We start from the raw sequence: 21,067 nt of genomic DNA, 5'->3' as shown, positions 1-21,067 counted from the left end.
GATCAGCTGTATCAAAATTTTTATATTTTACAAGATATGAATAGAAATACTCTCATCACGAGTCACATGATCACCAACTGGATGTTACTACTGGCGGAAATGACAAAGAAGATGACAACAGGAAGTGGTAAGAGGATGTTTTTTTAATTACTTATTGTGTAAACAAATTTATTCATGTTTGATTTTAATCACATTTCTTATTTTATGTAAACACCACATTTGTAAAACAGTTTTTTTTTTTTTACATTTAGTGAAATATTGACAACATTTTGGGCACATTTGTAGTAGAAACGCAGCTACTGAGTCAGGTTTTTCAGTTGCCAGACACTTTTTCACCTCTAACTTCAGTTTTTCTCTTGGACTGAGCCCAGGGTTTTGAAATAACAACTCCAAATAGCTGACTGTGTCCTCAGGATCAGTCTCCTTTTGCAAGACCCATTTGTGCACAAGCATGAACTTCCTGGCTCATCTCTGGAAATATTGCACCAATATTTCCACATATTTCACAACTGTGTTGGTGGTGTCAACTTTCTCCTGTAGTTTTCTGCAAATATAATGTCTAAATGAATCGTTTTGACCAAACGGTTTTAAGTTTTGCTTCATCAGACTACAGGACATGCCTGCATTAAAAGGACATTGCTCACATTTCTGGTACTTTGGCTGATTTCTGTGCATTTTCCCATGAAGTCACAGTTTGTTTAAGGTGCGGTTTCGGTTGCACTCATGGGTGTGCCTCTATTGAACTCAAATGTTCTGAATTTATGTAGCGTTCTCCAAGTAGAAACTCAAGACATTTAGTAAATCATTGATTTGTGTGTAAAAAGCCTTGTGAGGGTGCAAACCCAGCAAACCCCTGCAGATTCCACTTGGAACATAAAACCTGCTAAGACATAAACACCAGATGTATAGATCTTTCTTTCTAATGACATTTTAATCCGTCCAGAACCGTCTCTTCTTATGTCTCTGGGTTTTCTTTTAATTTCTAAGTTCAAACTCTTAGTTTGGGATTTAACGTCACTTATTGAACTTTGTACGTTTTCCTGCTCTGGATCCATTACATATTTCAGTAAATTTATTCTCATTGTAAAACTTTAAATAAAAATTCAGCATTAAGTCTTGTGCTAAAGGTATTTTTGGATACCTGGTTGAACAATTAGCATTTTTGCAAATTTACACACCAATATTGTGTTTTCTTTCTATTTCGTGTTCTAAAGAAGCAGATAAAATTGGAAAATTATTGATTAAACTGTTTCCCATTGATTGAGATTTTGATCCGTCTTATGGACTATTAGCAAACATCTGCTTGTAGATATTATACAAATTAAATCTATGAATCTGGGAAATAAAATCATCACTCATCAAAGTGGGAAAAAATGACACAAAGGAATTTTTGTCACATATATTTGAAGTATTTGCAGGAAAATGAAGCTTGGGAAGCTGAAATAACTTGGCACTATGTTATTTATTTGTTGGCAGCCAATCCAGAATTGCCTTTCATTTTCCTTGGTGCTGATTGGTTGTAGCCACAAAAAGAGCAGAGATAAGAAAAATGGTTTATGGTTGAAGAAAACCAGGGATCTACTATATGGGTATTTATTGTTTTCTCTGTCAAAGGCCAAAATCTTGTAAAAAAAAAAAGTTTAAATACTTTAATTCATTCAATTATAATGCAAATTTCACAGCCCATTTGTCTTTCTATATCTAGTTTGAAAATGTTAAGAGCATTGATTTATTTCCGTTTATTGTGCTCAAGCTGTGCTGTCATTGTGTAACCACTGCTGAGACTTCTGCCTAGGAAATGCGAGAAAAAGAAGGTCATCCTGGTTCAAAGCACGGACACAGCTGGTATTTCACACCGTTGTTTGGGAGATTTAACCTCGCTCTAATGCAACTTAATGAAAAGATCTGCACACTTCTGCATTTTTCTGGGCTTGTTGGCATAAAAACTGCTTCAAGAATGTGAAACAACCTCAGAAAAAAGCCTGTTGCAAAAACTTCTGCTACCACAAAGACACTGAAATCCCTGTAGCTTTGCAGTTGTTTACATGTAATCTGCAATAGTGACGTTATTCAGAAGATAAAAGGATTCCCAGCTCGGTAGTTATATTTCAAACAAAGGATAGTTGAGGAAAAACAATGTCCAAGGTCTTTTTATAGTTTCATGGCCCTCTCTCCCCTTTGGTTTTTAAAAAAAGCTGACCACAGCTGAACAAAAAGGGGAAACGTCAAGGCCTTTCTTGCTGCAACTAAAAACACAACAACAGATTTACAGGCCGATCCCCAAACTTCTATTCATCTGTAAAATAATTGAAAAGTTGTTTAACTATGACCGATCGCTTTGATGGCTTTCACAGTCTGGTTTCCATGGTTACCACGGTACTGAAACCGCCCTCGTCATCAAAGCGTCCAATTGTCAACATAGCACTTGGAAGAACCACAGTGCCGGTTCTGTTGGACCTGAACGCATCATTCGAAGTGACATTATTAGAGAGTTGGGTTGGACTCTCCGGAACCATACTCAACGGGTTTTACCTAAAGAACAGGAACGTCTTTGTGTCAACAGACGTCACATATGGGGTACCCCAGGGCTCAAACCTGGGGCCCCTCCGATTTAAWATCTACATGCTTCCACTGACTCAGATTATAACAAGTGATTAGATTGGTTACTGTAACTCTACGTTACAATGTCATTAGTTGACTCTGAACCCATCCAGGCACTGATCAGATGTTTAAATGGTGCCAAAACTTTCTCCAGCTAAACAGAAACAGAACAGAAGTTTTTATCTTTGGACCTAAAGAGGAGCGATGTAGAGTCTGAACAGCTTCAGTTACTACAGCCGGAAACTAGAGATCAGAGCTGAACCTTCAGAGCAACATAAAGACAGTTACAAAGCCAGTCTTCCATCACACGAATGACTTTTTTTTTCTTTTTAGAATTAAAGGACTAATGTCCCAGTAAGACCCAGATAAACTCATTTGTGTTTAACTTTAGCTGAATCGATTAAACTCAGAACTAGAGGTGTGCCGGTCGATCGGCCACCGATCATAATCGGCCGATTTCCCTGAAAAAGCGTATCGCCGATCACGGCCCCTTGTTGCCGATCACACAAACCGATCACCTGCATCTCATTTCGCAGCCTGCCTGTGCAGCTGGTCTCCTCTTTCCTTCACTCTGCGCAAACGCGCAGCAACAAATCCTAAGCGATGTGGAACTATAACGCACTGAGTGAATGAGGACGTTTGCGTGTTGCGGCGGAAAATTGAAGCACATCAAAATGCATCAACACGACAAATCTAATATGGCATAAAAACAATGTCATACTTGAGGAGTTTGGCTACATCGAGGCTCACTGCAGTAAAAAAGACATATGGAGGATCAGACAGCAGGTAAAGCAGCGCACAGCTACAAACACTCACCCGGATTAGCATGACGGTCAGAAACCCGCAAAATTATTCAAGTCTTCGAGCTGCGATGTAAGACGCTGGTTCTGCTCTCGCTGTTGAACCGCTGCTACGCTACAGGTAGTAATATTTCAGACGGAGCGCCGCTTCTGCTCCACCTGGTAGTGACTCTCACACCGAACCTCTGCTTAAAGCTGCAGCATCTAACCTAAAAAAATACATTTTACATACGTATTAAAACTTTCCCTGTCCTAACATGACACAGATAATCTCTGAAAAAGTAATCAATCTCATCCTTGTTCTGCATAATTACTCCGCTCAGTCAGAAACAGCCACTCAGAACTAGCTGTAATCAGCTAGCCACCATGCTAACAGGAAGGTTTCATTCAGTAACTCTGGATTGTTTATTGTAATGGATCCTGTTTTTGCCTTTGAATGTTAAGTTTTATACTTGAATTTTTTGGCAATGTTGAGAGGTTTTATTTTGGCTCTTTGCATTATTTAGCCTCTTCAGAGCCTTCACATGTTTTCAGTCTGTTAAATATAGTTTTACCGATAGCAGTACAGTTTGCACAATACCCGTTTTATTCTTGGAAAAAGTTATTAAAAACAAATTTTTGTCTAAATTAAGGTGAATTCGTGGTTCCTTTTTCCACATAATGTAACCGATTGTGCTTTTGATTAAAAAATTAATAATTAAATGATCGGTATTGGTGATCGGCCCTCATGGGTGATCGGAATCGGCAGGAAAAAATCTGATCGGCACATTTCTACTCAGAACCAAACCAAACATGGAGAAGTAGCATTCAGTTTTGAAGCTCCTCTAATGTGGAACAAGCTTCCAGAAAACTAAAAAACAGCAGAAAAACTCAGTTTCTTTAAATCTAGGCCAACAGTCATATTTCATTAACAATAGCTGGAACATTGATTGATTACAACTTTGCATTGTTTATCTTTATTTTGCCACTGTATTGTAATGTTTCTGTTTTGTTTGTTGTAATGTAAAATAAGTTTTAACTGCCGCATTGCTAAAATGTGAAATAAACTCGAGTTGTTAGCTGTTAGTTGCTCCAGAAACAGGTTTGGACTGAATCCTTCAYCACGAGAGAAACATAACAGGATGATTCACTGTGGGTTGGGAAGACAACAACAGGTCAACGCTCCACCAGTGGCTTTTCTTACACTCAACATGATTTTGCAATTTCAGATCTAGGTTGCAGAGATTTCTTTGTCTGTGGAAAGACACGATTGACACGAAAGTGTTGAGTAAGAACAGGAGAAAACAACTGGTATCACAGGTTGAAGTTGACTCATGACATCCAGTTCTTAGAAAAACTCCAAGTCTTCACTTTAACACCAAACGGAAGAAGAGAAGAAGAGGAAAGTTTTGGTGGAAGAAGCTGCTGTGGGACTGATTTACATGCATTACAGTTTTGGGCTGCTGTGATCCCAGACAATGTGTGAAGGAGCAATGTGTCACTGCAAAGACACCAAATCGTATCACATATTTTTACTTTCATTTCTAAAGCAAATATCTTAGTACACTTGAAATTAGACAAAATTAACTCACAAGTTTCTTTTTAGCCAGATATAGAAGCTTGTTTTAAGTAAATAATTCCAAAAACTACAGATGAATTTATGTATAACGTGATAATTTCTCCATGTTATAAGTGAAATAATATGCTAACGTAACAAGTACTTTTTCCACTTATATTAAGGAATTATTTACTTGAAACAAGCTTCTGTATCTTGCTGATAAGTTACTTTTAAATTACTTTTGTCATAATTCAGGATTATTTGCACTAGAAACAAGACAAAAATACTTGGTAAGATTGTGTGTTTGTGCAGCTTTTCTTTGTCCAACATGTCGGATTAGGTATCGGTTTGGTGGGTGTGACAGCACATGGTTTATCAAATCCAGCTTCGATTCGAGGGCCACTAACAATGGGAGCAATGCCGCCTCGATATGCATGATCAAACTCTGCTTACAGAACTAATTGTTGATGAAAAATCAAGCAAAGCGGCTATTTTCAGCTCCCAGTCTGCAGGGCAGCTCGTCATATTTCTCTGTCACTTAGACAGTGGATACCCCAGATCACACCCCATGAATGAGAGCATGCTTGTGCTTCACAATGGAGCTGTAGCTGCACCCTGAGGAGGGGGAAGGGCAATGCATTCCTCCACTGACCTCCTGTTTGCAGCAGATATTTAACAATAACTGCTCCCCTTTGTGTGCTTTCTCCATTAACGGCCACTGATGAGGAAGGTGAGGCTTCCCAGACAATGTGTGAAGGAGCAGCTGGTGTGTTTTGTACCACAGAGGTGATGAAGTGATGAAGACTTGTCATCTGAAGAGATCCAGGAGGGAAAATGTGATTGTTCGTCCTGAGAGATTCCCTGGAGACTAGGAAGCCGACTGAACGGTTGCAATGTTTTTAATCTGTGTGGCTCAGATTTTGAGTCACCTTCAGGGAAAACGCTGCATCAGCTGGTCGTAAAATTAGTTTCCTGAAGAAAGTCTCAGTTTGGTTTAATGCAAGAGTAAATATCTTCAGGAAGACGGGTTACAGCGCCTTGGAAGAGTATTCCTATCCCTCCATGTTGTTTAGTTTCTGCCACAGTGTTAGATTTTATGTGAAAGACCATCTCACAGGAGACTATTATTATATAAAATCAGTAAMGTGTGTAGGTGTTTTAGAGACATCTTTGCAGATTCAGTTGCAGGTTTCTACCAGTTTTGTACATCTAGAATTTTTTTTTTTTTACCATTTTTCTTTGCAAATTAGCTCAAGTGCAGTCAGMCTGGATGGAGAGTGTTTCTCAGAATTGGTTTTTCCACATTTAGAGTCTGAATATTGACTGGGCCAGTCTACACATTGATTCAAGTCAAGTGTCTTCAACTCCAGTCCTTAAAAGGTTGGCGTCTCGCCATTTTTAGTCCAACAGACTTGAATGAAATCCTTCAAATACAACACCAGCATTCAGTCCTGCTGTGTGTTGGAGSCGAGTCGTGTCTAATGTTATTTTCACCTTTGATTTGGTTCGATTGGGGAACAAAATTGCAACATTTGTTCCATTTTTAGCCTCTATGGTTCACTTTCTCACTGCTCTGAGTCAAACCAGTCAAATCATTTGAAAAACATGTTCCTCTCCTCGCCTGTGGGGGCGCTGCACCAAGAACTGAAGAAAACACTGATCACAATTTTGTYCTTCAGAAAATGTAAACAAAAATYGAGTATATTGGCTGTAGGATTTCCCTTTTGTTTTTCTCCTGCTAGCGCTAGGCTAACGCGTTTGTTTTGCTTGTAGTTGCCCAGAATGCCCTGCRTTGTAGTCCACTTCCTGCTTCTGGAGTTCCCTTCAACCGAACCCAGACCGAGGTTTGTAGGCAGAACAGAGTTTGCTCTTTTGGAAAGCATCAGACTTTCATTGAATGTTCACACCTCCAAAAACAAACCCGACTTTGTTTAGGCTTCACACCCAGCTACTCTTCCTGAAGGTTCAGATCCCATCACTAAAACACACATACAGTAGAAATTGTTCAAACATGCCACAAATGACAGATTTAACATACATAGCAAAATAAAAAAAAATAATTACAGCTCATGAATTGATAAAAAGTACAATAATTAACCATTTCGCTTCTGACTTCTGTTCAGCTCTACTTAAAGATAATGGTTCCACTTTTTCAGAAAATCAGTTTTTGCCTGAGGAATTTTAAAATGATTTGAATGCGTGGTGTTTATGATAGCAGTTCAGCGCTAAGCGGAAAACCTCTCTAGACAAACAAACTAAAGTTTGATTAACGCGGACAGAACAGAACTGGTGTGTGGATCCCATCTAAAAGTTGCACAAAGGTTTGGAGGATTCATAAAGTTTAAAAGTTATCAAAAGCAAGAGGTGAGCAGAGAACCTAAACATTGTACCCAAGTAAGAGGAAAATTACTTCTACATATTTTTACTCAAGCAAAACAGTATTTGGTAAAAAAGTCTACAAGTACTGAGTAACTGATCAAATCAATCATTTAATATTTAAAAAGGACATCATCAGACGGATCAAATTATAAAGTGTAAACTTTTATACTCCAACGACCAAAATGATTATAATTCACATAAGTGACAAAAAATAAAGTCAAGCAAAAGAAAATGTTTCCAAATCAGTTTTTTTCAATAATAAAAAAAAACACGTTTGAAACTGTAACATGAACTGCAGGTGCGTGTGTGTGTGTGTAGGTTTGTGTGTCTGTGGTTAATTTTTGGTTAAAACATGTTTGCTTTTCATTCAGTGGGGAGAAAATCCAGAAATTTTACTCAAGAGGAGCGATATTGCATAATAAATAGTGTAGAGAAAATACTCCTAAAGTAATTTTTTTTCAAAAAAGGTACTCAAGTAAAGATAATTGAGTACTATCCCATCACACATAATCCCCAAAGCGGTGAAGATATTTCATAAAATCTTATAAGGACAAACCAGAAGGAAAATGGTCCCAGAACTGAACCCTGTGGAACCTCATGGCTAACAGCCAAACTTCATGGCTCCGTGACGTGCAGAGAGTCTCACGAAGGAGGTTCTCAGGAAGTCCGTTTGTTCCTTTTGCTGTGACACAAGTTTGGGGATTTAGCAACGACTTCCGAATATTGTTGTGAACAGGAAGAGGGGCAGACTTCACGAGTGCGTTCCTCATTACATCCCCAGAACAAAGATTTAAAGACCTGACTGCAGCTCCTGTCGTTTCATTTTGATTACAACCTGCAGAAATAATAATAATAATAATAATAATAATAAATAAGTTTGTGCGCCAAGCATGATGCAATCTAATCTGAAATAAAATCACTGCTATGGGTTTTGTAAGGAGTGAGTATAAAGGGCGGTCCAGAGAAGCTGCAGATTCCTCGCTACGCAGACGAGGGGGTGGGGAGCTCAAACTGGGAGGAGAAAAGAGGGATTTGGGAATATTCTTTGTCCTCACCCAGTTAGCGCAGCACCACTGGAGAAGCAGCTGTCTCCTCGAAGCAAAAGGAGGAAAAAAAAACAACTTGAAGGGCTTCAAATTTGGCGCAGAAGGGCTTAAAATCCAGATATCCAACTGAAGACAACTTTCAGGGACCAGAAGACATTCTGAAGGTAAAAGAAAAATCCCAGACAAAGCGAGGAGGCATCCTCACCGGTCCGCTCCTTATCCGTTAACAGACGCTTCTGTGACTCTAGTTATTATCTCGCTGCTTTTTGATGTGTTTGTAAAGCTGCTTTTTTAAACTAAATTTGCTGGGAAAGTGAATAAAATCGGGCGTTTAAAACCCAGTTTGAGCTGAAGCGCACAAACTGATGGGATGTAGCGCTAATTAGAAACTGGAAATCAGCCGGAATACCTGAAATTACCTGCGTATTGGCAGTAAAATGGGATTAGTTAAATTAACGTGTGGCGGATTGTAATATATAATACCAGTTTGGGGTGTTTATTATTACAGGGAAATCTACAGGGATCGTTTTGTGTTTTTCTTTCTTGTGGAAATCCATTTCCCCCCAGATTTCCTGTAATTTTGTACTAATTGGTGCTTAAAGTGATTCAGTTCGTCAGTCGGGTCAGATTGATGACCCGGTTCCCATTCGGATCCTGCGAGGTTCCGCCGTGACGTCGTTTGCCACGAGGAGGATTTTTTCCCCCCCCCTCCTCTTTCCCGCATTCCCCGCAAATGGGATTAGTTTCCAGTTCACGTTGTGCTGCTTCATGATGAGAGATTCTTGGCTTTATTAAACCCAAACATGCGTATAATCCCGTTAGTTTTCTGGTTCCGTCGCATATCTGGGTTTTTCCAGGGCTGAGCACATTCCTCCAAAACTTTTTTTTTTTTTTTTTTTTTTGTTTTAATTTTTTTCCTCAAGCCCTTTCCCTCCCCCCTTTAGGCTAAAGGGGTGGGATATATGAGGATCAACTTTAACCCTTCTCCCAGATGTTGGGGCCACAAAAGCGTCTCTGTTCTGTAGAACCGCGATCCTCCGCTGCTTGAAAACGGCCAAAAATCCCTTAAATACCCGCATCAGCTCGGCGCAGATGTCTCTCTGATTCAGACACCGATTCAAAAGGTAGAGATAAGATGTTCCTGACGGCGAGCAAAACGGAAAAATCCTGCTGAAACACGCATAACTCTGATTTCAGAAGAAACCAGTTGAACAGAGTCAGATTTTGATCGTTTTACGCCCCTGATTCAAATAAATGAACTAAAACTCCAACTTTGGCCTCCAGGTTAAATAATAATAACAATAATAATAAACCCTTTCGAGGGGGAAAAAAATGAATTAAAAAGTGAGTTAAATAAGAACAGAGGAGGTAAAAAAGTGTGCAGACTGAGGGTCACTGAGTTCTAGTTCACATCTGCAAAGTCTCTGACTTTGGATCAGGCAGCAGGTTCTGATCTGGCAGTGACTTACGGATATAAAAAGTTAGGAGATTTATGATGGCAGAACTTTTTATTTTTTAACTGCGTTCTGCAGTGAACAGAATGTGAAAAGATCACTGAAAGGGCAACATGGGAATGTCAAGAAGACCTGAGGAAAAGTTTTGGACCAGCTGGAGAAGATTTTATTGAGTGGGATGAAAACAGATGAGATTTTTATTTTTTTAAAATTTTTTACATGTATGAACATTTACAACTGGAGCTTAGTTTCTCAATGTCTAAGCTTAACTGGACATTCAAATAAAAAGAAACATTTAAAAGTTAAACTGACAGGATTAGGAGGACCATTACATTTTTTTTAAAATAAATAAAATTCTGACTTTTTCCCTCTGAATTTTCACTTTTTTTCCTCCAAATTGTAACTTTATTCTGCCAACCTTAATCTAAATCCAAATATTTAACCACTCCAATTCTTCAATTATGTTGGCGTTTTATGATAACAGTTTATTATATTTGTGAAACTGGACTTTATGCACACAGAAAGCCTGTCCTCAGTTTCTTTGGTAAATTTGAGATTTAAGACTCCTCCTTCAAAATCATTTATCAAGAGATTAATACAACAAATTTATAATTATTGCAGCTCATTTTGCCGTTAAGTCTTAAAATTATTTCCAAGTTTGGGTTTATTAACTCAGTTTGTAAGATTTACCCACAACTGCTCAGTTCATTTAATTCTCAAACGGGTAAAAATGATTCACTGCGTTGTGTATTTTTAGTAATAATAAAAACATAAAACTGTAAATATGAGTTACTTGTCAGATTAATCAACATATTGCTGTTCAAAAATATACAATCACAACTCTTTTTTGACCAAATATTGCACCAATTTTGGTTATAATTTAAATAATCAGAAAAAAAACTGTGTATAAYATTTCGCATTCACAGTAAACGTGAAGGTATCTAGACTTTGTCGTACTTTTTGGACTCCATCACCTAATTTTTATTGTCACAAACCGTCTCCAATGTCAGCTTCATATGCCTGTTTCAACTTCTTCTACCCAGTTAAAAAGCCTTTTTTAGTTTGAACACTGCTGCCACCTAGTGGCTGGAGGCTTGTTTACCATTCAAGCATGAATAAAGACACCAACATGGCACCTCAATACTTCACTGAAGCCACAACCATCTGTTCAAGTTAAGTCTGATTTTTGCTGATTCACAGTTGAAAAGGGGACATTCAACCAAAACACCGAATAACATAAATGCAATAATTCAGAACCTAGAAAATAGATATTTTATCTCAATTTCAATAAGTTTGTTTTATAATTTAGGCTGTAATGTTCTGTACATTTTATAAGACTGGTGAAAACACTTGGGCCTTTAATAAAAATTACGAAACAACTAAAAGGAACCTGCTGGATCTGGTTTAGTCTTGGATCCAGTCGTAAAACAGAGCCAGATGTTTCCATACTTCCCTCTCTCTCTCTGATCTTACAACAGAAGATGTAGTGTGCATTTGTTTTAGGCTTTTAAAAAAAATGTTAAACAGATGAAGGAACCTGCAGGCAAGAACAAAGATTAGAGGGGAAATTAAACATCTCTAGGTAGCTTTTCTGGCTGCTTTGCCTGTTACACCCATTTAATGCCGGTGTAGCTACTGTTTCCACCAAATACTCCGGTAATTTTGATAACTTCCAAGGAAAAACGTTTGGCAGAATAAAAACTTCTCTGCCCACAGAGCCGTTATGTACATTTATTGAGAGACAGAACTGCACTAGTCATTAGAGGCACCACAAATCCTGACTATATATATATAACACAGTTTAGCTGGATGACCTTTGGACAACCTTTTCAGTCGAGTTGTAATGACTTTAAGACCACAACTGACGTTAAAATATTCTGGCTAAAAATAAACTAGAACTCATTTTTAAAAGTTGTAATAGTTTTTCATAAGTAGACAAAAGTTTTGAAAAACATTTTCAATCTTGTTTTGATAATTTTATGTAAATTTTCACTTTCCATTGAATTATTTGTCCTTTTTAGGGGTTGGTGTTAATTTTAGCCATGGCTATAAACATTTTCTGAGATGACGGTTTATCTTTGTATCTGTGTTAAACAAAAAAGTATAACCTGCAGCTGGTTTTATACATCGTTTTGTACCTAAAAGTTGTGAAACAACCGGCACTGAAAATACAGAAAAAGCAACTGAGTGAAAACACAAACAGAACAAGTAAAGACAGATTTTAGTTTCTGGTCATTTACAGCCTTGTCTGCATTTGTTCCTAAACATGAGTTGTTTTCATGCACTTAATAAAAAAAAAAAATCTTCTACTAGTCTCGCTTTGCAGGGAAAGTAAGATGTCTGACATTGTGGATGTTGCAGGTGTAGTGAGAAAGTTATCAAAATGAACAGTGGACCAAAACCTCAATAACAAAACTGTTTATTTACCCAAACAAAACACGTTAATCTGCAGTAGATTTATTTGTTACAGTGGCAAGTCACACAATTAGCCCAGCTGGCTTAGCTAGGCTTAGCTTAGCCCAACTAATACTAGCCTTATGTTAAAGTAGCTTAACTAGCTAGGCTAATATACAACTCTACTTTTACCATTGTTACACTAACTTTATTCAACTTATCTACTTAAAATCTCAATTATTGAACCATCGTAGACTACAGATTACAAACAACTGTTTAATTACCATTTAGAGATAGAAATTAGCCTGATGGCTATAATATCAAACATTTACATGTAAATATTAATTCATAATGTCCCATTTCTAAAAACCAAACAACAAAAGAAATTATGACTGGTGGTTACGAAACAACAAAAGATCATTTCTGTCATCTTCTGACATGGACTGTGGACAAAATGCTAATGAGGAAAATGATGGACAGATAATTAGTTTAACGACAGCCAGTGTCCTGCCCCTGCAAACCTAACAATGACTCACGGCTACAATAAAGTTTTCTAAAGAAACACCCAGAAACGGTTGGAATCAGCAGGTTGTTCTGCATTGTACAGTAATCAACAGCAGATCAACAGGTCTGGAGGGATTTTCTTTCTTTTGTCTTCAATGGGAGACATTTCATGTCTTGTTCAAACATAAAAAAAAATGCTCGTTATTCATCAACTTAACCCAACAGGCTCTTGAACTGGTCTACATCAAGTCAAACTGGACTGTTTCTTTTCTGTCCAAGACTTGGTATTTGCTTATTCAGGCTACCATATTTGGACTTCCTGTGGAGAAAGATGTCCTACATTCATAGTTTTGTTGGTGTTATTGATGTAAGATATGGTTTTAAAATGTAGCACTGGCTCATTAATTTGTGTAGATTTGGTCAATTTGTGGAACTGCTGCATCTGCAGTTTTGCAAACAATTGCATAAAAAATGAGAAATATAATTTAACGGGTTAGCTTATCCCAACTAAAACTAGCCTTATGTTAAAGTAGCTTAACTAGCGAGGCTAATATGCAACTCTACTTTTACCATTGTTACACGAACTTTATTCAACTTATCTACTTAAAATCTCAATTATTGAACCATTGTAGACTACAGATTACAAACAACTGTTTACATAAATACAGTTGTTTGTACATAATACATAAATCTCAAATATTTATGTATTATGTACAATGTATTTAGGTTTGTAAATAGTCAAATTTATTAAACAACATAATAGGTTTAAGTTGCTAAATTTAATCAAAAAAATTTCACTTAAAATATGTTAAATGCCAGAAGAGGTGAAAACAACCCCATCATGATAGCTTAAAATAAGTGTTCGGAAATATCAAACTAATAAAAAAAAAAAAGCAGTAATGAGCTGAACTGGGTGTGAATGCAGAACGATCAGATTTCCAGACGTGAAGGAATTTTGTTTCCAAGTATTTCACCTTCACTAAATGCCTCAAAGCTTTCTCAGCTGCAGTATTTGTTCTTAAAGGGATAGTCCCTTTTTTAAGAGGTTATTTGTCTAACACTGCAAATTGGTGTAAAAAACAAGGTAGTCAGGTGTACAAAGTAATTTAGTCCAAATCAAACTGTAATTGGTCACATCAGTGGGATAGAATGCTGTGTTTTGCGGTTTAGAAGTCTATAATTTACTAGTTTCTGCCAAGTTTAGTGCCGTTTATCCATCTTAATGTCTTTGCAGCCAAACAGCTGGCTGGCAAAATCAGATCTTGTAGGTTAAGACGAGACAAATGTAATAAACCGTGTTACTCAAATGCTTTTAGAAAAAAACTTTGTGTCTTCTTGTTTGGTTTCCTAAGTGAGATCAAGACTCTACAGACATTGAGGTTTGCTAGATGCTGTGAAACCACAACAGCATATTAGTCATTGTGAGACCCTATTAAACTTCAATCAGCAGCATCTGGATGGGACTGTGTGTGTGTGTGTGTGTGTGTGTGTGTGTGTGTGTGTGTGTGTGTGTCGGAGAACTGACTGTTTAGTGAGACACTGGAAAATATCATAACAAACAACTCAGTCAGAGTTTATGGACCTAAATGGGATCATGACTAAGATCTTTACTTTCCTCAACAATAAAACGTCTGGAACTTTCTGGAAAACTAAAGTTTTGACCTATTGCGACTTCAGTCGATGACTTGTGTGCTGGAGGGCTGATAAGGTTGGACGGTTGGCTGGTTTTTAGGCTTTTTCTGGGAGCTGTGCCTGAGCATGTTGGCCTCGTTGCTGCAGGCCAGGATGAAGATGCATTTTTTATGATTTTGCGCCACACTGTGGCCGTTTGTTTTAATGCAGGCAACATCTGGCTTGAAATTCATGTGAGAATATCCGAGTTTCACAAGTCTTCTATTTCCAACTGAGTTTCTTCAAACTCAGAATTTTCAAAAGTGAAACATTTTTACTTTTGAAACTGAGAAATTTCCTTTTTTTCCCCCAAACTTTTGACATTTACATTTTTTTTCCTAGCAAAATTTTGACCTTTCAAATCCAGAAGTTCCCCTGTTTTTTTTTTTTTTTCTAGAAAATTTTTGAGATTAACCTAAATTTTTGTTTTTCTAGCAAATTTTCAACCGCTTCAACTCAGAAATTTCTTTTTTTCTAGAAAATTTCTGATTAATCTAAAAAATTACTTTTCTGACAAAGATTCGACTTTTTAAACTCAGAAAATATTTAATTTTTTTTTTTTAGAAAATTCCTGCGATTAATTGCAAAATTTTAGTTTAACACATTTGTAACTTTTAAAACTCAAATGTCTTTTTTTCTGGAAGATTTCTCTGATTAATCTAATTTTTTTATGGAAATGTACATTTGTCCCTCTGTAATGGTCATAGTGTACCATCATAAGTCGGTGACATGAACTTAGACTTTTATCACAATAGTTTAGAGAACCATTGTGATAACGATTAAAGTATTAAGAACTATTTATTGCAACTTTTTAAGGTAACTGACTGGCAGAGCAACACAAATACTGCTCTAAAAAATTGTAATGCACTTCCTTTGGAGAAAAGCCACCTAAAGAAATGTGATTTCTGTCCCTAAACTGCTCAGTCACTGTATTTAATCATTATTTGTCAAATGTATTGATGCTCTTAATGAAAAAAGAGAAAGTAAAATGAGCAATTCCAACAATACATCCATCCATCCATCCATTTTCTTACGCCCTTGTCCCTCAGTGGGGTCGGGAGGGTTGCTGGTTCCCATCTCCAGCTAGTGTACCGGGTGAGAGGCGGGGTCACCCTGGACAGGTCGCCAGTCTGTCGCAGGGCAATCCAACAATACAAAGTTTTGTTTTTTTTAAACATCTTTAATTGAAATTCATTGTGACAATAAATCAAAATTCCAAGAAATTTATCGTAAGCGATACAATAAATATATCAGAGTTGTAGAGATTTTTCTTGTAACCGTTTTTCAGGGCACATTTTTATGGAAATTTTCCTTTTTTCCGTCTTCACAGGATTTATAACTTCCTTCATCCGGCAGCAAAATGAGCTGGAGCTTCCTCACTCGTCTGCTGGATGAGATTTCCAATCACTCGACCTTTGTGGGCAAAATCTGGCTCACCTTCCTCATCGTCTTCCGGATCGTGCTGACGGCGGTCGGCGGCGAGTCGATCTACTACGATGAACAGAGTAAATTTGTGTGCAACACACAGCAACCCGGTTGTGAGAACGTTTGCTACGACGCGTTTGCTCCTCTTTCGCACATTCGCTTCTGGGTGTTTCAGGTGATCATGATCACCACGCCCACCATCTTGTACCTTGGGTTTGCCATGCACAAGATCGCTCGCATGGACGACGACGAATACAGGCCACAGGGCAGAAAGAAGATGCCAATAGTGAGTCGGGGTGCCAACAGGGAYTACGAAGAGGCGGAGGATAATGGGGAGGAGGACCCCATGATCCTCGAGGAGATCGAGCCGGATAAGGAGAAGGAAGTTGCAGAGAAGCCAAAAAAGAAGCACGATGGCCGGCGTCGCATCAAGAGAGACGGACTGATGAAGGTCTACATCTTCCAGCTGCTGTCCCGCGCTGTATTTGAGGCGGCGTTTTTGTTTGGGCAGTACGTCCTCTACGGGCTGGAGGTGGCGCCGTCCTACATCTGCACGCGCTCTCCTTGCCCGCACACGGTGGATTGCTTCATTTCTCGTCCCACTGAGAAAACCATCTTCCTGCTCATCATGTATGGCGTCAGCGCGTTGTGTCTCTTCTTCACCATGCTGGAGATCTTTCATCTTGGCCTCAGCGGAATTCGGGACTGCTTTTGCCGGCCGCGGCCTCGCTCTCGAGCCCCTCGCCCCCCGCCACCTGCCAGCCAGAGGTCCTCGATCTGCCGCCAGCCCTCTGCACCTCCAGGGTACCACACCGCCCTGAAGAAAGACCCCAATGGGAAGATGGGCTTCAGGGATAACTTCGGAGACTCGGGTCGCGAATCCTTTGGTGATGAAGCATCATCTCGGGAGCTGGAGAGGTTGCGCCGACACCTGAAACTGGCTCAGCAGCACCTGGATTTGGCATACCAGAACGAGGAGAACAGCCCGCCCCGCAGCAGCAGCCCGGAGTCCAACGGCATTGCAGTGGAGCAGAACAGACTGAACTTTGCCCAGGAGAAGCAAAGCAGCACCTGTGACAAAGGTAAACCATTTCCTCTTCTCTCATCTTCATAAATCATGGCTTTCATGCAAGGAAACTGACCAATAGATGTCTTCACAGGTCTGCGTGCGTAAAATCAAACGATGAACAAAAAAGGAAGTGATGGACTTGCTTGAGGTGGATGAAGACCCCAAGTCCTCTAATGTTACATCCCACTGTGCAGAACTTCACGCGGCAGACCCAAAGTGCTTATTAACTGCCGTCATGCAACAGAAGAGGTAAAGGTTGACATACATCTCCCTCAGGGCAGCTAACTGTTAGATACTATATGGATATTTTATTAAGAAATTTGGAGCTTCTTGTCATTTCTATCTTTTTTATTATTATTATTGTTTTGGTCGGTGTGTAAATCTCAAGTTTGCCTTTAGACTTGAACTGGAATTTTGTTACGGAAAGACCAAGCCAGTCGTTTTGTAACGTGTGTACTTAGTGAGAGTGAGTTGGTTGATTGTAGAAGCGAGCAAAAGGTTAAACAGGGCGCCTCGAATCAAACACCGGTACTGGGAGTTGTGATCTTATGAAGACTGTACAAGATGTTGATCATCACACAACAAGGGCTTCTCTCGAGTGTCTTTTTTTAAATGTTAGTGTTGGTCCGGAACTGGTCAACACTTCCAATCCTGGAACCTCTGGCCTGTACTGCGCAGTTGTAGTTCTGTTTCTTCACAGATTTCAGGACTCAATCCATTTCCAAGATCAAAGTGAAACCTCTGAGCAAATGATCAAACTCCTTAAGGCTTTGGTGTAATGCTTTATAGCTTAGATTATTTGGATTTCTGTGCTGTCCAGAATTGGTCTTTAGTATCAATTCTGCCTTCCTTGTATCCTTTCCTTTCCTGTGATGTTGCTACTTTCCCTCATCTTTGCCGTCTTTCAATCAGTCCCTTTTTGTCTTGGTTGAATTTACGGTAAATGGTTTTACAGTGGATAGAACTAACTATGGAAGCTGCATAAAAAGGGAAGGAAACTAGGAAGCGATAACGGAAGGACAAAATCTAGTAAAACCACAAAGGACAAGAATGATGCAAGGAATGATTGAAAAAACGATTGATGGGCAATGATAAGGGAAAGTAGTAACATAATAGGAAAGGACAAGAGGAAGCAAGGAAGACTGGATTTGAGACAATCTAGGAAATACTGAAGACCAATTCAAGCTGAGACAGGGATCCAAAGAGTCTAATCTACTTAGATTCTTCGCACGTAGATTATTGGGATTCCTGAGCCGTCTAGAATTGGTCTTCAGTATTTCAATGTTCTGACCTGTATTGTGTAAATTTTCCATCAAGTCTTCCTTGTATCATTCCCTTTCTTTCATGGCCATTACTACTTTATCGTTGCCATCTTTCCATGGGTTCCATCTTTCGGTCCTTGTGTCCTTCGATTGTTGAATCTTTCCTCAATCTTGTGCTCTGGAAAGCGTCACGGTTCCGGCGGCATCCGGTGAGCTCTCGCTGGTCCTTGAAAATCCAGGGGAGAAGGTGTACATCTCGTGCCACGCCGTACCCGTATCCACAGCAGGTCTCCAAGGTGAACAGCCTCTAGCATGTTGAATCAAGGGGGTTAAGGGAAGTCAGCAAGTCAGATCTGTAACCGTCTTTCTTTATCCCAAAAGACAGTTCTACCCTTTGTAGAGCCATTTGCCGTAAATTTGGTGAACTTCAGTTCAACAATCCTCTTAGTTGTTTACATTCAATAAAGTTTTTTGTGCATCCATGTCTGTATCTTGTGACTCAGTTGGTTTTTCTGTGTGCTCTCTTAGCTTGGAGCCGTTTCTGTTTTGCTGCTCTGTGCATTCTCAGTCAGGATGAAGGAGTCTTGAAGCAATGAACCTTCTTCGCAGTACAGGCCTCTTTTATAGGTAACTGGAACACTTGAGGTGCCTTTGTCCAAAGGAACAAACAAACCTGGGTAATGCTTGAAATAAAAGAACCATGTAACTCTTGATATTGCCATGTATTGTTTTGAAATGTTTGATAATGTTCTTTATTTTTGTATTCTGAGTATTGTTGTTAAACGTTCACTACTGTCTCCGCTTTCTGTGGCTGGATTCTGAGAGTGAACCTGTTCTCAAAGCTGTTCGGTACAGTTTGAAAGATAAAGTGCAGCAGTTTTTCGTTTTTCTTTTGTTTTCTGTTTGGATCAACCTGTTGCTTCTTTTCTTCGGTACATGTTTTTTGTGACCATGAAATGTTTACTTCTGCCGCACCTGCCTGTTCAGTTGTCTGTTAGTTTAATAATAAAAGAAGCTGTGTGCCACTTCACCATCTGCTAAGTGCTAATTTTCTGGAGCTTGATGTTCCAGACCTGAGAGGATGGTTGCAAAAAAAAACTGCTACAATGTGAATTTCTTTTGATTGCACCAACTTTTGTATCCAGATTCATAACCACAGTGCCATTAGTACACCTTAAATATTGTCATCTCAGATATTTTTTGACCAACTTTTTTTGTACTTTTATACGTTTTTGTATTGACTAGTACTTTGTGGTTTCTAAAATAAACATTTTTTACAATCAGTTTTCTAAGTTGTCTCAATGAGAGTGGGCGGTTTGGTAAGGCTTGCCTTCAGGATCAGGAGTTGGCAGCAAAACAATTTACAAAGTTACAAAACTTTTAAGCAGTTTCAATATTTATATCTTTGGGTTGAGTCAGTTTGAAGAAATTTAAGAAAGCTGAGTATCAATCAAGGGCCTTTCGTTACAGGGAGATATTTAATGAGGACTGAATGGTGGTTTTCAAGCAATGGAGTCCAACTGTTGGCATCTAGAGAGACCAACGGCCAGAGAGAGAGAGAGGCTAACCATTGGCATCCAGAGTCCAGTGATTAACCGTTGGCCTCCACAGAGGCTAACCGTTTTAACGTTATGTGATGCGAGTTTTCCTGCTGAAAATATTTTCAATATTTAAATCACAGAATAATGATGGTGAATTGTGACATTGTCAGTGTGAAGCAATTAAAAAAATAACTATAAAGTAATAAATTATCTGTAAGAAGCTGGTAAATATAAACATGCAATGGATCGATTAACAGTTCTAAGTGAAATTTTCAGATTGAATACAGAAAGTACATAGGATGAGAAGAAGAATAATTCACAAAGGAGAGAGAAAACTGGAAGGGCGAAACAAAAACTATCATAATATACTTATTTATAGTATAAGTGACGGTCATATAAAATGTGTTATATAAAGGTTATTTTGTATTGAAATGTGTTCATTGAGTACATTTTCCCAGTGTTGGCGGTACTGGTCTGTTTGGCAAAAGTAACTGTTTAGGATTTGTTTAGGACATCATTAACAATTATGGTGTCTCCTAATAAACAAAGACATGGTGATAATGGGATGAGGCAGTACTTATAAAATGCAGACACATTTATTAAATATTTTTAACAGTTTGTTAGAGGGATTTATCAGTACATTCCAGCACGACGGGCCCTTTAAGAACATTCATGATCTTGATTTGGCCCAAAACGAAAATGAGTGACAGCCTTGCTCTAAATTAAAGTGCATGTTTAAAGTGAAAGATTTTAAAGACCTTGTACAGTAACAGGTCTCAAATTCACATTGTAGGTGCAAAAATGGCCCATGTCTTAAAATAAAAGGTATTAGTACCTCATCTGGGCTGCACAGTGGCGCAGTTGGTAGAGCTGTTGCCTTGCAGCAAGAAGGTTCTGGGTTCGATTCCCGGCCCCGGTCTTTCTGCATGGAGTTTGCATGTTCTCCCTGTGCATGCGTGGGTTTTCTCCGGGTACTCCGGTTTCCTCCCACAGTCCAAAAACATGACTATCAGGTTAATTGGCCTCTCCAAATTGTCCCTAGGTGTGAGTGTGTGTGTGCATGGTTGTGTGTCCTGTGTGTCTCTGTTGCCCTGATGCCCTGCGACAGACTGGCGACCTGTCCAGGGTGACCCCGCCTCTCGCCCGGTACGCTAGCTGGAGATGGGCACCAGCAACCCTCCCGACCCCACTGAGGGACAAGGGTGTAAGAAAATGGATGGATGGATGGATGGAGTACCTCCTCTAGCCTGCTTACTGCTCCCACTAAAAACAGCGCCCCTAGCGACAACCGTTGGTGGTGCCCAATCCTGAGCATTAAACTGGCCGTATGTTTTAAGGTTATGTTCTAGCTTATCACAGGTTAGCCAGATGCTAGACCAGACAT

General features: G+C 39.0%; 1 protein-coding gene across 1 annotated transcript; it reads left to right on the top strand.

Moving 5' to 3' along the window:
* Positions 1–8,354: 8,354 nt before the first annotated feature.
* LOC103461813 (gap junction gamma-1 protein-like) lies at positions 8,355–19,426 on the top strand. Its single transcript, XM_008404164.2, has 3 exons — positions 8,355–8,527; positions 15,717–16,893; positions 16,972–19,426. Exons 2-3 carry the CDS (start codon positions 15,747–15,749, stop codon positions 16,983–16,985), a joined length of 1,161 nt encoding a protein of 386 aa, XP_008402386.1. The 5' UTR covers positions 8,355–8,527; positions 15,717–15,746; the 3' UTR covers positions 16,986–19,426.
* The last annotated feature ends 1,641 nt before the right edge of the window (positions 19,427–21,067 follow it).

This window comes from Poecilia reticulata, linkage group LG2, assembly GCF_000633615.1.
Source record: "Poecilia reticulata strain Guanapo linkage group LG2, Guppy_female_1.0+MT, whole genome shotgun sequence".
In the NCBI taxonomy this organism is placed as follows: domain Eukaryota; kingdom Metazoa; phylum Chordata; class Actinopteri; order Cyprinodontiformes; family Poeciliidae; genus Poecilia; species Poecilia reticulata.
The sequence above is the reverse complement of the archived record's forward strand: the minus strand, read 5'-3'. Positions and strand labels throughout refer to the sequence as shown.